The sequence below is a fragment of the Eumetopias jubatus genome, unplaced genomic scaffold, assembly GCF_037043125.1.
Source record: "Eumetopias jubatus isolate StellerSeaLion01/CBP00866 unplaced genomic scaffold, mEumJub1_p1.0 scaffold_4, whole genome shotgun sequence".
Taxonomy (NCBI): Eukaryota; Metazoa; Chordata; class Mammalia; order Carnivora; family Otariidae; genus Eumetopias; species Eumetopias jubatus.
In genome coordinates, this window is record NW_028274810.1 from 172,946,539 (window position 1) to 172,961,948 (window position 15,410).

At 39.3% G+C, this 15,410-nt stretch overlaps 2 protein-coding genes and 1 non-coding gene across 6 annotated transcripts in view; 2 read left to right on the forward strand and 1 right to left on the reverse strand.

Moving 5' to 3' along the window:
• The window catches only part of LOC114213302 (uncharacterized), an 83,217-nt gene extending 82,231 nt beyond the window's left edge, over window positions 1-986 (forward strand). The window contains exon 4 of the transcript XR_015768102.1: window positions 749-986. This is a non-coding gene — a transcript (uncharacterized LOC114213302). The remainder of the gene's footprint in view (window positions 1-748) is intronic.
• Window positions 987-9,707: 8,721 nt separating this feature from the next.
• On the forward strand, window positions 9,708-10,833 carry CRH (corticotropin releasing hormone). The gene has a single exon (XM_088023136.1). The coding sequence runs from the start codon at window positions 9,821-9,823 to the stop codon at window positions 10,409-10,411; it is 591 nt and encodes a 196-aa protein (XP_087879262.1). The 5' UTR covers window positions 9,708-9,820; the 3' UTR covers window positions 10,412-10,833.
• A 1,787-nt stretch (window positions 10,834-12,620) lies between these two features.
• The window catches only part of TRIM55 (tripartite motif containing 55), a 41,577-nt gene continuing 38,787 nt past the window's right edge, over window positions 12,621-15,410 (reverse strand). For 2 of the 4 annotated variants that reach the window (XM_088022821.1, XM_028108397.2), the window contains one exon: window positions 12,621-12,809. In XM_088022821.1, the coding sequence (XP_087878947.1) occupies window positions 12,687-12,809 (123 nt within the window). In that variant the 3' untranslated portion in view covers window positions 12,621-12,686. The remainder of the gene's footprint in view (window positions 12,810-15,410) is intronic. The other 2 variants (XM_088022820.1, XM_088022819.1) reach the window with 1 other exon arrangement.

Consider the following 15,410-nt stretch of genomic DNA (forward strand, 5'->3'; position numbering starts at 1 on the left):
AGCCAGGTAACATTCTTTATTCTATTTGTAAGGATGCTTTGAAGTGTTTTGTTCTTAGTGAAATCTTCAAGTAAAGACATTAGAACAAATTCCATTATAAACAAGAATCAGATACGGTTCTGCCTCAAAAAGCTGAGTAACTCTTTTTACAGAAGAAATCTATCAGATTGTATAATTGTATTTCTCCATACAAATTTGAAAAATCCCTTTATTGCAATTATTGTTGTTGCTGTGAAGAGTACATTAGCGCAAATTAGAACTTTACAGCTATTGAGAATTAAACTACAAAGAAAACAAGTTGGAAAATGAGGTGAGGCTCACATATGTTTCTATATTTAACTTTATATGAATAGGAGCATTAAACTTCACTGCTGCTTGAGGCCATTAAAATCTTTTCATTATCCTAGGAACACTGTTGCTCAGATCACTTCTAAAATTCATGCGAAAGAGAACAGTGACTATGGCAAGTGAGACCTATCCTTTCTTTCCCACATATAGGTTTCATATAACCATCCTTTCAAGGGTTCGTTGACTCACAATTGTGAGACCACCTTGAATTAAGGTAGTCCTTCTTTTAAGTAGAACATAGTTAACCACCAGTAAACACCATGTATAAGCAGTGTGCCAGCAGTGTACAGACTACAGAGTGGGAAATAATCTCACAAAGAGCTAGAAAACAAATAAGCACACACACATGAGAAAAGACCTGTAGATCTCATAATGAAAGCTAATATCACATTTTCCACAGGTGGATGACAGAAGCCTTGGAGATGAAAAGAGCTTGCAGCAAGGTTCAAAAAAGGCCTATACCCACAACCAGGAACAACATCTTTGAAATCCACAGCTCCTAAATGTTGACTGCTCATGGTCTCTGTCCATCCTTACAGCCCTCACTGCCTCCTGCCTCTTGAGTGACTGAATTTTTTTAGTGAAAAACCCAATATCACCCATTGCAATCAGTTTTGTCTAGGACACTTCTGCCTTTTCATACCCAAAAGAGGTCCTCCTTTGCAAGGTTGGCCCATAGATTTTGACTGGGTTAAATTACTGTAGAGACCAACTCCTTCTCCTTACTAGGAGGTATGCCAGCAGACCTGACCATTTATGGGTGGTAAGGGAGGGCTCTACAGTTCTTTCCCAGGTGACCCTTCCCAGGGCAGATAATCCTGAGAAGCATTGGAAATAGACATCTCCCCATACCTTGAAACCCTATCTTCAAGGGTAAAAAGTGTCATCTTTAAAGTTTCTCTGAGGAGTGGTAGAAAATGACTCAGTAGCTCTAGTCATGTACTTTAATACAGATCCCAAAGAAAGTGTAGCTGGGCTCTGCATAAAATGCCTTGACTTATTATATCTCCCAACTAGTCCAACAGTATACTTGCTTTGTGGTCAGATAAGTCTGGGAAATGCTGAAGACTTGAATATTTACAGTGCAGGAAAAATATTTTAAAGTACTAGAAATTTCTGCAGTAAAAAACCTTTCTTTACATCTCCCCTCCTCCTCCATTTTTCCCCTTTGTAACACCAGTAACATTCCTAGGAGAGCTCTTTGAGAAATCTTTCTTTAGAGTCAAGAAATGTTCATGAATATAAATACCTGTGCAGGATGCTTGGTTGATAGATTTCTTTCTTATGACCAACTATTGTAAGATGATTAGTTCCTGCAAATTGCCCTTCATGACAGAAAGTTCATACACATCTTCTCACTGCCCCCCATCCATTATCTGGAGACTAAAACAGAAAATTCAATGTATTATGATGTAAACAGAAAGGTCAGTCATGTCTATCAAGGCAAGGGCTTGTTAGAGAAGCAGAAACATGCCCCTTTTCTGTTGTTCTGAGTCATCTCCCCAGTTAGTTACTTCCTAACTTTTGGAAAAAATAAAGGGACAAATAACAAAATCCTTGCCATTTTCTGAAGAAAGGAGATGAGGCACCCAGTGGTTTCTGGATACTGAGAGAATTATTGACTGATGGGGAACTGAAAGGAAGCCCTGCCCCTACAAATCCCTGAAGAGGGGTGTGGCTGCCCACAGGTAGTGTCCTAGGCTCCTGGAGCAATCATAGGAGACCCTGCCATTGTCTTATACAGCTCCTGGCATCACTGGCATGTGATGTTCATGCTACAGTGGCCCAGTGGTAATGACCATGGTAAAGACCATAAATTTATCTGCCGCCTCGCTCCTCCAATTCTCCTCTCTAACAATATACTCTCTACTTCTCTATTCAGAGAAGTCTTTCCAAAATACATGAGTGTTTACCTCCCCTCCCTCTGAAATCCCATTAAAATGATAGTATAAACCCAAAATGATAAAGAGAATAGGATGAGGACCATAAGCAGGTAAGAGGGTTTAACAAAAGATGAAGTGGTATCTGAGGAAACAAGGCAGAGGATGCAGCTATAAAGGGTCTGCAGAGGGGTAGCTGAGGAAGGAAAACAGAGAAGATCTGAAGTAAGAGGTAAGGAAGCCATTGCAGAAGGCACACAAAGGAGCAGGCAGCTGAGGAAGGATCCCACCTGCAGAACCCAAGAGGGACTCAGGACTTAGAAACTCCAAGTATCACCAAAGGCAGGAAGGAGAAAAGGGATCAAGTATTCAAAGGGATACTTGAAAGTCTATATAGGGAAGAGTTAACCCCTCTACCAACCTTTCTTATCCTTTGTGGAGAACGTTGAACATTCAAATATCTACCTGTTAGGCAAAAAGCAAAGAAATAAACATTTGTAAAGTATGTTGTTATTGGCTGAATTGCCTCCCCCCAAGATTCATATGTTGAAGTTCTTATCCCCAGTACCTCAGAATGTGACTATATTTGGAGGTAGGGTCTCTAAAGAGGTAATTAAAGTAAAATGAGGTTGTACGGATGGTAATACAGTATGACTGGTGTCTTTATAAGAGGATGAAATTAAGACATATTCACAGAGAAAAGACCATGTGAAGGCACAGGGAGAAGATTGCCATCTGCAAGACAAGGAAATAGACCTTAGAAGAAATCAACCCTGCTGAAACCTTAATCTTGGACTTGTAACATCTAGAGACATGAGAAAATAAATTTCAGTTTAAACCACCCAGTCTATGGCACTTTGTGTTGGCAGCTTTAACAAACTAATACATATATTTTACTCAACTGAAGTTGAATAGTGTCACAGAAAAGTTCTCTGTAATTTGACATTGATGGGTATTACCATAGTAGTGACTGTTTCACCATCTGATCACCCTAAAGGGAAGGCTGCTTGGTGACAAGTTCCTTGTCCTTCACAGATAGTTCCTAGCCAGCTTTGTGTCACCTAATTCTTAAATATGAGAGTGCCACCATTTACATATAGGTTACCTTAAGAGACTTAAGGGAAGTCTCCAACATAAAATAGAGCAACCAAGATAAATAAATTTTTTTAAATGACCATGGATGGAATAGATGATTCAGAGAAAGAAAGTTAATGTTTTCTAGTTAATATTCTTAAAGAAATTTGAGAAAATATTACACTATAAAGCAAAAATAAGAGCTATGAAGAAAGGATGGAGAAAGAATAAAAAGCCTGGAAATTGAATATATGGCTGTAAAATAAAACTAATTGAAGAGCTGGAGGATATTTAGGAGCCCTCCAAGAAAATAGAATACAAAAGAAAGAGCCCTAAAAGGAGAGAATATAACAAACATAGAGGGCCAACAGGGAAGGAACATCTTACAATAAAAGTCCCAGAAAGAAGGAATAGAAAACAGAGGAGATTATCATAAAAATAATGCGAGAAATTTTCATATACTTGAAGAGCAAGAATCCCCAAATTCAAATGGATAAATGAGAAAAGACCCAATATCATTGTGAAATTTCAGAACATCAACAACAAAGAGAAAATACTAAAATCTTCAAGTGAGAATGAGAGAGAGGAAAAAGGGTCCTATAAAGAAATGAGAATCAGAATGACATTGGATTTCTCATCAGCAGCACTGGATGATAAAACACAGGGAACAATACTTTCAAAGTTCTAGAGGAAGACTGTGTTCAACCTGGAATTGTGTACCTTGCTAAAGTAGCATTTAAAACAATTATATGGGTAAAATAAAATCATTTTCAGAAATGCAAGAATTCAGAAAATCTACTTACTATACATCCTTTCTTAGAAAGTTAACTGCGGATGTGGTCCAGCAAAATACATTGAGAAATCAGGAAGAAAGAAGTCATGTGATTCTAGATAATGAATTCAATTGAGAATTCAATTCTGTACATCATATTTAGAAAGTAACCAGTCTAAAAGCAGCACGTTGTAGTGCTCAAGGAGAGCGGTCCTAAAAAAGAGGGGGAGGTTTGATAGATTACTTGTCATGATAGAAAATCTGAAAAAACAAAAAACAGAAAACCAGGAACAAAATTAAGACAGTAATTCTAGGAAAAATCAGACTGTTGAATATAAAAAAAGATAACTTGGTGAAACAAAAACAAGAAAGGAAATATCAGAGTCTATGACTTTGTTATGCAGCAAACAACTTTTACAAAGTCAGTGATTTAAAACTATATTGCTTTAGTTTTAGATCAACCTATAGTCAAAACACAGAAGATTTAACTACAGTTATGAAAAGATTAACACTGACAATCTAGAAGTAAAAGTACAGAGGAGAGAGCCTGGGGGATCGAGGTGCAGGAAGCTGTTTGAAAAGCTGAAGTGATACTAATATTCTCATTTACCATCTGGAAATTAAGAGATCTTATTTGTATTTGAAAGATCAGGAAATGATTCAGTAGATGTATTACTTAAAGGTACAAAGGCAAGATGTAGAAGAAAAATTAAAAAGCAGGTCATTAGTATGGTGATATATAATGAATGTATAGAAATTGCAGTACATCCCCTTGCAGTCAATAAAATGGATGTCACTTAGATATAGGAAAATGTTTGAGATATTTTAAACAAAAAAAAGCAGACTATAACATTTTAGTTATAAAATGTTCATTTAATTATTTCACGATTATAGGCTTATGGGTCACTTTCTATACTTCATTCAACACATTTTCTGTAGTTCATCCATGTAGAAGGTGTATTGGTTGTTTACTGTGTTTTGGCACTATGCTAAGGGCTGTGAGTATTGAATATGGAAGTTTATAAAGACACTCAATCTCTGCCACACGGCTTACAGTCCAGAGAGGAAGATACATATTGTACCAGTAACTATTTAAAAATGTGAACTCTATGATGGAGGACATTCATGATGTTAGGAGAGCACTGAGCACAGGTACTAAACTTAATCTAGGAATCTGAAAAAGAGTCCTTCAACCAATGACTTTTAAGTTTTAAATAAGAGAGATTTGTTTTATTTTTGTTTTTTTTTTAAAAGCAGAGATTCAAAATAAAAGCATATTGTTATTTCAATTACATAAATGTATGTGCTCAGGAAAAATTCTCAAGGGACACAAAATATTAACTGAGATTATCTTTCAATTTTGGAATCTGAGGAATTTCATATTTTTCTTTATACTTTTCTGGTTTTTCCAAGTTTCTACAAAGAGGGTGAGTGGCTTTGATAATAAAAGCTATTGTTACTGGTGAAGCAGTTAGGTATTTGTGCTGTTTGAGTTCCTTTCCCTAGTCCTACCTATGGAAGCTGAAGGCAGTTACTAATCTATCTGAAGCACAAACAGTTACCAAAACATCTGTCTACCCTAGGCATTTTTAAAGACTGTCATTGGAGATGGTAGATTCCTTTCAACAAACGTTTCAGTTAGCAAACTTGGAGACTGTGTTTGCCATGAATTTTGTTAATAGAGGCACATGTTGGGATACTCCTTGAAAGTGCAAGGAGATGCAGATGACAGGGATAAGCCCAGCAGTTACCTATTATTTCTGATACTTCTTTATTTATTGGGCTACTGTGCCATGTCTTTTAAAATTTAACTATATCCTATAGTATGTTTTTATTGAAAAAAATGTGGTTTAAAATGTAAAATAATCCCTGTTTTTATGCCTATGTTCCTTGGGTTGTATTTTTAGGTTCTAAAAGCATTTAAATTGGTTCTCCAATGACTAGTTATTCCTACATGTAGGATCGAATCTATCAGTGGTGATTTTTATGGACTTGGAAATTTAGTTTACTGCACATATAAGTCCTCTGCATCATATTATTTCTCCAATCACACATTTATATCATTATTTTGAGAAACACATAACTCTGTATTTTATCCAAAGATCTTTTTTCTCCAACATGAACTAAGGTAGAAGATCAAATTAATGCATCGTAAGTTGGCAATACATTTAAAAACCTCATGTTATAACTACAAGATTCATCTGAAAGGTAAATTGCAGTGTGTGCACTCAGAGATTTAAGATCAGGTGCCGGGGCATCAGCATGTCCAGAAAATCTCTATGTTCTCATGTCTTAAGAGATTTATTAATATGAGGAAAGTCTAGGATTGGTGTGTGAATATGTCGCTTTATCTAACCTCATCTTCTCACTTCTATTTGTTTGTGTGTCTCTGTTAGAAAAAGGGGGAGGTTCAAAGGGTATTGTTATATTACAGAAATAGTACAGGCTGCTAGTCAAAAGAATTGGATTCTAATTCTGACTTCACCATTACCTAGGTAAGTCACTTAATCTCTCTGGTTCTCACTTAAACCAAATGATCTCTTCAAGTCATTTCTAATGTAAATATCCAGTGATTTGATGAGATCTTACTTTTGGATAAATCACAAGTAAGGGCTACTCTGCCCAGTTCCTCCTCCTCTGGGATCCAGGCCTTTTGTGCTCACCCCTATTCAGAGCCACTCTGTCCCCCACCAACTACCTACTCCAGGAAAATCTCACAGCAAGAATTCAACAGTGATGAGGGAGCTATACTACAACAACATCCTTCATATGGCCCAAAGGAGAGAGATCTGAAGGGATATGGGGTTAGTCAGAGTCCAAAACATGTGTCTTCTCTGGAGGAACCTCTCAGGCCTTCCCAGCTAAACTCATGGTCTTATCCCTTTCCTGGTTCTTCTTCTGTATCCATTTACCTGAACTTCTTCCAAATCTACTTCCACCTCCAGATTGACCTCTAAGCTGATTGTGCCATTGGGGACAGTGAAGGGGTCATAAAGGAAAGTAAGCAAAAAAAGTTAAGATCCATTCAAAGGGAAAAAAGCTCACAATAACAAAAACCAAGGTTCTGTATGCCCCCTATCTACATAAAACACTGCTTTCCTATAGAAGCTCAACCATTTTCTATATAATTCTGATTTTCTATTAACAACCCACATCTTTCCCAGAAGACACATTTCTTTGTTCTCATATGTACATTTCATCTAAAAGTACATTCCATAGCACAATGATCCAACTATGGGCTGAATTCTCTGGAAACTGCCAGCATTTCTCTTTCTACCTTCCTTCTGTTTCTAAGAGCAGTTGTGGATTAGTATAGACCCAAAATGGAAGTTGAAATATGTATTGCATCATTTGTCATGTAGCTACAAAGGAAGCAGCAAAGCTAACCAGAAATGAGCAACAGGAGATTTCTGATAAAGAACTCATGGTTATCTAGAAGCTGAATTAAATCACAGACACCAGAGTTTGGAATTGCATTCTGAACTACAAAATTAGAGGTAACTGCCTCCTACTTACATGATAGTGTCAATTTAATTTGAAATTTGAGTATGGTTTTATAAGCTTAGCATTCCATTCTGTGGTAGTGCAGAGAGCATTTTTGTATTTATCAGGTTTCCATGCATTTAAATTTGGAAAAAGAGATGACAAAAAAAAAAAAAAAAAAAACAAAGACAAAAACAAAAAACAACAATCTGGGTATCCCTGATGTAGGTACTATGATGGATGTTGATAGCATTTAGAAATAAAATTAATGAGATTACCTTTTTATGGGCTCAATGTTCATCAATGAAAATATGTAACTGATGAATTGAGCCCTGTTATCAGGCAGTTTAAGCCTTCCCCAGCATAGAATAGGAAGGTAGAATGGATGCTTCTCTCATTGGGTTTGCATCAAGTAGACCAAATGAAGATTGTATAACTGATGCAACTCTTACTTTTCTCTCTCTAATTTGGGAATAGAAAAATCCACAATTAATTTTGGATTCTGACAGGAGAGACAAAGGAGGAGCAGTGAAGTTCTGGGGGAATTTAAAATCTTGCTGCATCCCCAACTGACCCTAGTTTGGGCCACTAGGGCCCAAGATAGAAGCTGCTCCGGCCAATCATTTTTAAAAACTTTAGCCTCATTTCAAGAGACATTGGTCTTGCTTCTGCAGACTCGTAATTCCTTTATTTGCTCTTGGGAAGAAAAAGCAGGTAGAGGCTTAAAAGCTAGATATCCCTACCACCCTTGTTCATCATTCTTAACCAGGGAGAAAGCTGACGGGACACTTTGTCTCTAGCAAAGGGATATTTTCAGATGCTGAGGTGTTGCCAGAGACAACTGGTCAGAGAAGTTAGGAGGGAGAGGAAAGAGGAGGATCCAGATTCAACCCTTATAACTGGTTGCTGCTTTCCCCATAAGACTGTGCATTGATAGACCTCCTGTCCCTCGCATTTCCTTTTCCCTCCGCTCTCATACGATGTCTCTTTCTGACCCCAAATTTGACTTTTCATAGTAAGGGGTCAGTATGTTTTCACACTTGGGAAATCTCATTCAAGAATTCTTGTCAATGGACAAGTCATAAGAAGCCCTTCCATTTTAGGGCTCGTTGACGTCACCAAGGAGGCGATAAATATCTGTTGATATAATTGGATGTGAGATTCAGTGTTGAGATAGCAAAACTCTGCCCCTCGTTCTCTGGCAGGGCCCTATGATTTATGCAGGAGCAGAGGCAGCACGCAATCGAGCTGTCAAGAGAGCGTCAGCTTATTAGGCAAATGCTGCGTGGTTTCTGAAGAGGGTCGACGCTATAAAATCCCACTCCAGGCTCTGGTGTGGAGAAACTCAGAGTCCAAGTCCGTTGAGAGACTGAAGAGAAAGATAAGAGGTGAAGAAAAGAGAGTGAGGACAGAAAGGAGAGGGAAGAAAACCCCTGAAAAAGCCCGGAGACGTTCCTCTGCAGAGAGGCGGCAGCGCCCCACTCACCTGCAGAAGCACCTCAGAAGGTAGGGAGTGCCTAGACGGAACCGCGCCTCCAACTTTGCATTGCCTGAGCTGCCACGGTGTGCGCGGCAGAGCCGGGTGTCCCTGTGAGGGCATGTGTGTGAGTGTGAGTGTGTGTGCGTGCCTGTGTGTGTGCTGACTGTGCCTCAAGATTCCGGTAGTAGCCGGCATGTGTCAAAAGCAAACTTAGACGGCTGCTAATCATTCTTGGAACTGCCAGTTACTCCTCGCTGGCATTGTAGACCAGTCCCCGCCATCGATCCCGACCCCTGAGAGAAGGACGCAAGGGCTGGGATGGAGAAAGAGGAGGACGAGGCAGCAGTTCTGAATTTGGAGGACGACGCGGAAACATCCGGAAAGGGAGGGGTGGGGGCGGGGGAGATCTAAAATTTGTAGATCTTCTCTAGAGCTCGGGGAATCAGTTTTGGGGATCGTTAGAAGGGGGACTCAGAGACCCTCCGAGGGTCTCGGAAGAAGAAGGGTCCCTCCAGCCTGACGAGGGGCTGAGCTTGGTGCTGAGCTCTGTAGTAGTCCCTTTCCTGCCGCCCCCCATCCCTCCAACTCTAGAAGTCCTAGTTCGAGAGCTTCAGCACCGCGGACAGTGCCTGCCCGAACCCCTGAGGCACGTCTGTGGGTGTCATGTAGGAGGACCCCGAGCGCACCTCCCATTTGAGCTAAACTCTGACCAACTCTTTCTCTCTCTTCCCTTCTCTCATTCCGCTCTCCGCGCACCTCTCTGCCTCAGCGAGCGCCCCTAACATGCGGCTGCCGCTGCTCTTGTCCGCGGGCGTCCTGCTGGTGGCTCTCCTGCCCTGCCCACCATGCAGGGCCCTCGTCAGCCGGGGGCCCATCCCCGGCGCCCGGCAGGTGCCGCAGCACCCCCAGCCCATGGATTTCTTTCAGCTGCCGCCGCAGCCCCAGCAGCCCCAACAGCCGCAGGCTCGGCCCGTCCTGCTCCGCATGGGGGAGGAATATTTCCTCCGCCTGGGTAACCTCAACAAGAGCCCCGCTGCGCCCCTCTTGCCCGCCTCTTCACCTGTCGCTGGCGGCAGCGGCAGCCGCCTTTCGCCGGACGAGGCGGCCGCCAACTTTTTCCGCGCGTTGCTGCAGCAGCTGCCGCTGCCCCGGCGCCCGCTCGACAGCCCCGCAGGTCCCGCCGAGCGCGGAGCAGAGAACGCCCTTGGCAGCCGCCAAGAGACACCGGAGAGGGAGAGGCGATCCGAGGAACCTCCCATCTCGCTGGATCTCACCTTCCACCTCCTCCGAGAAGTCTTGGAAATGGCCAGGGCCGAACAGTTAGCGCAGCAAGCTCACAGCAACAGGAAACTGATGGAGATTATTGGGAAATAAAACGGTGCGTTTGGCCAAAAAGATGCAGCATTTAGCACAAAAAAGTTAAAAAAAATACAGTATTCCGTACCATAGCGTTGCTCTGATACCATTTGTTTATTTTTTTATAGCTTGAAGCCTAGACGATATACAGCAAGAGAGCCTATACTTAATTAGCATGCACAAAGTGTATTCACGTGCAGTAACAGCAACAAAATGTTATTTGTATTGTCTACTTTTGTTTCCATTTCCAGGTGTCTTTAATGGTGTTTAGAAAGTGTAGACCCAGAAGGAAATGTTTTGAAGCAGACAGAAGTCACCCAATTTATTTTGTTGTGGTCTGAGCCAAAGAGAATGTCACTCTCTTGGGTGGGTGAAACAAAATCTGTAAGCTCTTTGAATCAACCTTTCCTTGTAAACGTTTCAGTAATAAAACATCTTTCCCAATCCTTGGTCCATTTGGTTGTGTAAAAGAATGTTGAATATTTATATTTTTAATAAAAGCTGCAAAGGTAATCATGACTTTATTTTTTCTTTTCAATGTTCATAGAGTAAAACTCTCAGCTCCTGGCTTCCTTCACCCTGACTTCAGCACAAGAGAAAACAAAACTCCTTGCATTAATTTCCTACTAAAAATACATACATACACCAGTGGCTTACACAGATACTGCAATTGCCTCTCTGTACCTCAGATTACTCCTCTGAGGTTAAGTTAAATAATTTAGGAAGTTTCTTCCAGCTTTAAGACTTGGTAATTCTATGAATGGAAGATCAATTCATAATGGAAATAATAATTAACCCTGATTAACTATAAGTTGTTAAATAATTGTAAAGGGCAGGAAAAGAGGAAAGGCAAAGAGGAGAAGGGTTCACAGGGCATTCCTCCAAAGTACAGGGCCAACACTGCTTATTTTTGTTTTTGTTTGTGGTGTGAGAAAGACTCACTTTATCAAGCTACTACTTTGGTACCATAAAATATAGTTTTTCTATGCTATTTTCCAGTGCCTACTTCTAATAGGAGAAACTTGATAGCTTCTCCACTTGAAGCAACAAATTTAATTGCTATGAAATGGTGCTTGGGAAAATGTTTCATATAAAAAATATTTTGACTTTAATAACTTCACAAATGCTCTTCTCATTTATGTCTATACCAATCCTAATCACTGTAGTTCTTAAGCATATAAACTACGCATTTCTAAAACGGAACAGGCACATCCAGTTAGTTTTACAATGCATTTATCTTTGGTAGTTGGGTTATAACTTACAAAATTCAATTGAATATTTAATGCTCCAAAATTAATTTGGATGTACGAAGATACTTCTTCCCTTGGGACCCTTTGAATACACTTGCTAATGTACTAATAAGATCACATGAAACACTGAATAAGTCATTATAAGACTAAGTTGTTAAAAACAGCATTTATTTAAGAGTTGATACAGAATAAAGTAATACTTATGTTTTGAAGGAGGCATTATGGTGGTGATTTAAATATATATATGTATTTTAAATGTGTATTGTGTGTGTATATATATTTAAATACATGCAGTTATTCTACAGTTCACCAGGCTGGTGCCTCAGTAGGTACATGAGAAAGTAGACAGTTCCTGTTGGAAATTCTTTTTCAATTTAAGTGCTTGATAGCTGCACATCTACCTTAGATTAGAAAAATGTCACCAGAAATGTCCTAGGCCTTCAACCTTCTGGACTATGAAAGTGTCACCAGAGTTAAGGAACATTTCTGGATATACCTCCAGTGACATCTGTTATGGAAAAGAGGAAACCTTTGTAAAATGTTTCATATCTTTGGTCAATGATTTACCTTTTGTCCATATATTGATAAATTAGTCACTTCTGAATTAACACTGAATTTCACTGACCAACTGCATTGTTAAAGAAGAAAGAGAGGAAGAGCTACTATGATATTATAACAAAAGCCAGTGCCTATTAAAGACAAGAGTGTAGTGCTACACTTTTTCAACACTTGCCACTTGTTACAGACGCACACACACGTATCACACCTACATACTCTTCATCATGTTTCCACACAATAAAAGATTTGCATAAGATCAAGTTTCTTTTTTCCAATACTTTCGGCAACTATTTTCTCAAAATTGTTTTCCCTCTGGAAAGTCATCTGGAATTAAAGGGTTTGTTTTTGTTTTTGTTTTTGTTTTTTTGCAGAAATCCTGTTCAGAGGTCCCTTTCATCACCTGCATCATATTAATTTCATCTAGGTTCCCTGCTGCTGGTGTGCATCTCAGCCAGGCAGACCAAGGGCAGCAGCTGGAATGAACATCATTCATTCAGGGAGTTCAACCAGGAAAAGGAGAAGACATGACGAGCTGGCTCAGAATCAGCTCCATTCCCACTCCCTGAAGCTGCGGCCTGTACCTGGAGGAGAGGGTCCTCAAATCCAATCTGCAATAGAAGAAAATCTGGATCAGAGGAAGAAGAGCCTAGTCCTTTTGGGTTGGTCCAGTCACTTTTCTACCCAGGAGAAAGGATAATAATAATAATTATTATATAGAACATAATTATTATTAGGGATGGAAAGCAAGCTCAGGCTGTCTTGGCTACGGCCAAGAGCCATGAAAATAATTCACGCTCATGATCCAGAAAGGGGCAGCAGTAACACATGCAGTAGAGGGAAGTTCTTGGGAAAGAGTCCAGGCTATTTTTTTTTAAGTCCACTTGTATATGATTTACTGAGATGAAAGTGGCATTGAACTAATAGGAATTTGCCTTTAGAAAAGTCCGCAGTGTACAACATGATGACAATAGTTAACACTGCTGTCTGACATATTTGAAAGTTGTTAAGAAAGTAGATCCTAACAGTTTTCACCACAAGGGAAAAAAACCATTTTTTTTCTTTTTGGAGTCAGTATGAGATAATGGATGTTAACTAAACTTATTGTGGTCATCATTTCATAATATATGTTAAGTCAAATCACTTAAAACTTAAACTCACACAGTGCTGTATATTATATATGTATATGTAGGTAGTTTTTTTTTTTTTGTTTTGTTTTTTTTGTTTTTTTTGCAAAGCTGTAGGCTTAGTTTTGAGCAAATCATGAGTGAAAGGACTTCTTTTCTCTAGGCAATAACATCTAATGACATCAAAATTTCTAAAGAGATATCTATCTTTTATAGAAATCAGGCAGATACCATTTGTGATTTTGAAATAATTGATCCATCTAATCTCATAAGTGAAATTAATTTTTGTTGTTCTGAGTTTAAAAAATAATAAATGGGGGACAATCATAAAGAAGTCTTGCTGAAATGCAATTTGATGTATATACTCAGATTCTTTACATTTAAAGGTACTCTAACAAACACAGTTCTTCCTGGAGCTACCGAAGACAGGCTAACATATTCTGATGACTTCACTTGTAAAATTATCCCACTGGATTAGAATGGCACTGATTTCAAAGCAATGAGGTAGGCACATGCATTCAGTGCAGAAGCCTGGGTGATTTTGTGAAGCTGCTGTATGAATGGACGATAGAAAGCTGGCATGACAAAGCAGAATTTTGGTAAGTACGCTGTGTTGTTGCCACTTGAAATAGTTTCGAGTGAAAAATGAGTGCTTTTCCTGCACCTTCCCAGATTTTACCCTAAATATAAGTTTTGGGGTAATGTTTCAAGTTTAGTAAAATTGTCCCAAGTCCTTATGGTTTAGGGATTATCCTTCCAACTGCCATGTTGTTCCTTGATAGAAAGTTTAGAAGGGCCATGAAATCATACTTAGTCACAGTACAAATAAAACCAAAGCAAGTAGTTTTCCATGAAGGAACAGTTGAGACATCAAGTGAAATTGGGCTTTTTAAAAAAGACTGCCATTATGCTATTAGATCCTATTGGTAGTAAGTTAGATACCTCTGTGTCCTTGAAGTTGATGCAGAAAAAACAAGATCCTGATAGAATCCTGTGCCTTTTTATGCACATCAAACTATTCTCTTCCCAACTGTAGTCACTTTAATTAATCCTAAAAACAAAAACCAAACCAAACCAAAATAAAAAAAATAAAAAATAAAAAACAACCAAATAAACCCCCAATCCAAGTGATCTGGACATATCAGTGATCTGTAGAAGACCTTTTTCTACCCATTTTATGGGAGTAAATACCAAATTCTGCGTAAACATACAGACCATGAGTGTGCATTTTATAGCCTCTTTTGAAAGCAGTCCCTAATCTAGAGGAATCTTCCATGACAGCTGTTCTGAAATATCTAAAGGGCAAAACTAGTTGGGTAAGGTATTTTCTGTAGAGGGCTATAATCTTTGCAGAACTGCTGGTGGCTAACAAACCATTTGGTACTGCTTTGGGGATTTGTATATATTTTTGTGCTTTCCTGTACTTGAGATGAAAATCTATCTTCCATTGAAAACGTTTTAGCTGTTAGTACCTGACAGCCTTCAAAACTTGGTATCAAGTCATTGAGGTTGCTCCTTTTACATCCCCATGTTTTCATGCAGTTATTAGATTTCCTTCTAAACGATGTGGACAGATGCTGTCTTTCAGAGAAGGCCAGTGCCAGAGTGGGTGCCAAGAGCAGAGATTTATCCTGAGTATTTTCAGGTGACTACACCATCTCCTTGGTCTTGTTTTTGTAAACTTGGGGACCCACCAACCATCTCAGCAAAGAAGTTCTATGCCAAAAATGGTAAGCCTGGCATAGAATCCGAGACTAACCACTTACTAGCTGTATGACTTGGATAAGTCAGTTAACCTCTGACTTTAAAAACTAAGGTTTTTCTTTTTGTAAAATAGAGATGAGACCCTATCTCACAAGGCTGTTGTAAGTACTGAATAAATAAAGTAATACACCTAAAGCACTTTGCACATGCCTCACTTATATTAAGTGTTTTAAAAATATGCATTTCCTTCTTCCCTCTTCCCCCCTCCCTTCTCCTCCCTCCTTCCTTCCTTTCTTCTTACATTAGTGAAGAGGCTCCCCTACCATGTAGAATCACCTGGGGACAGCTTATGAGGAACTATATACAATAGCAGTGACCCCC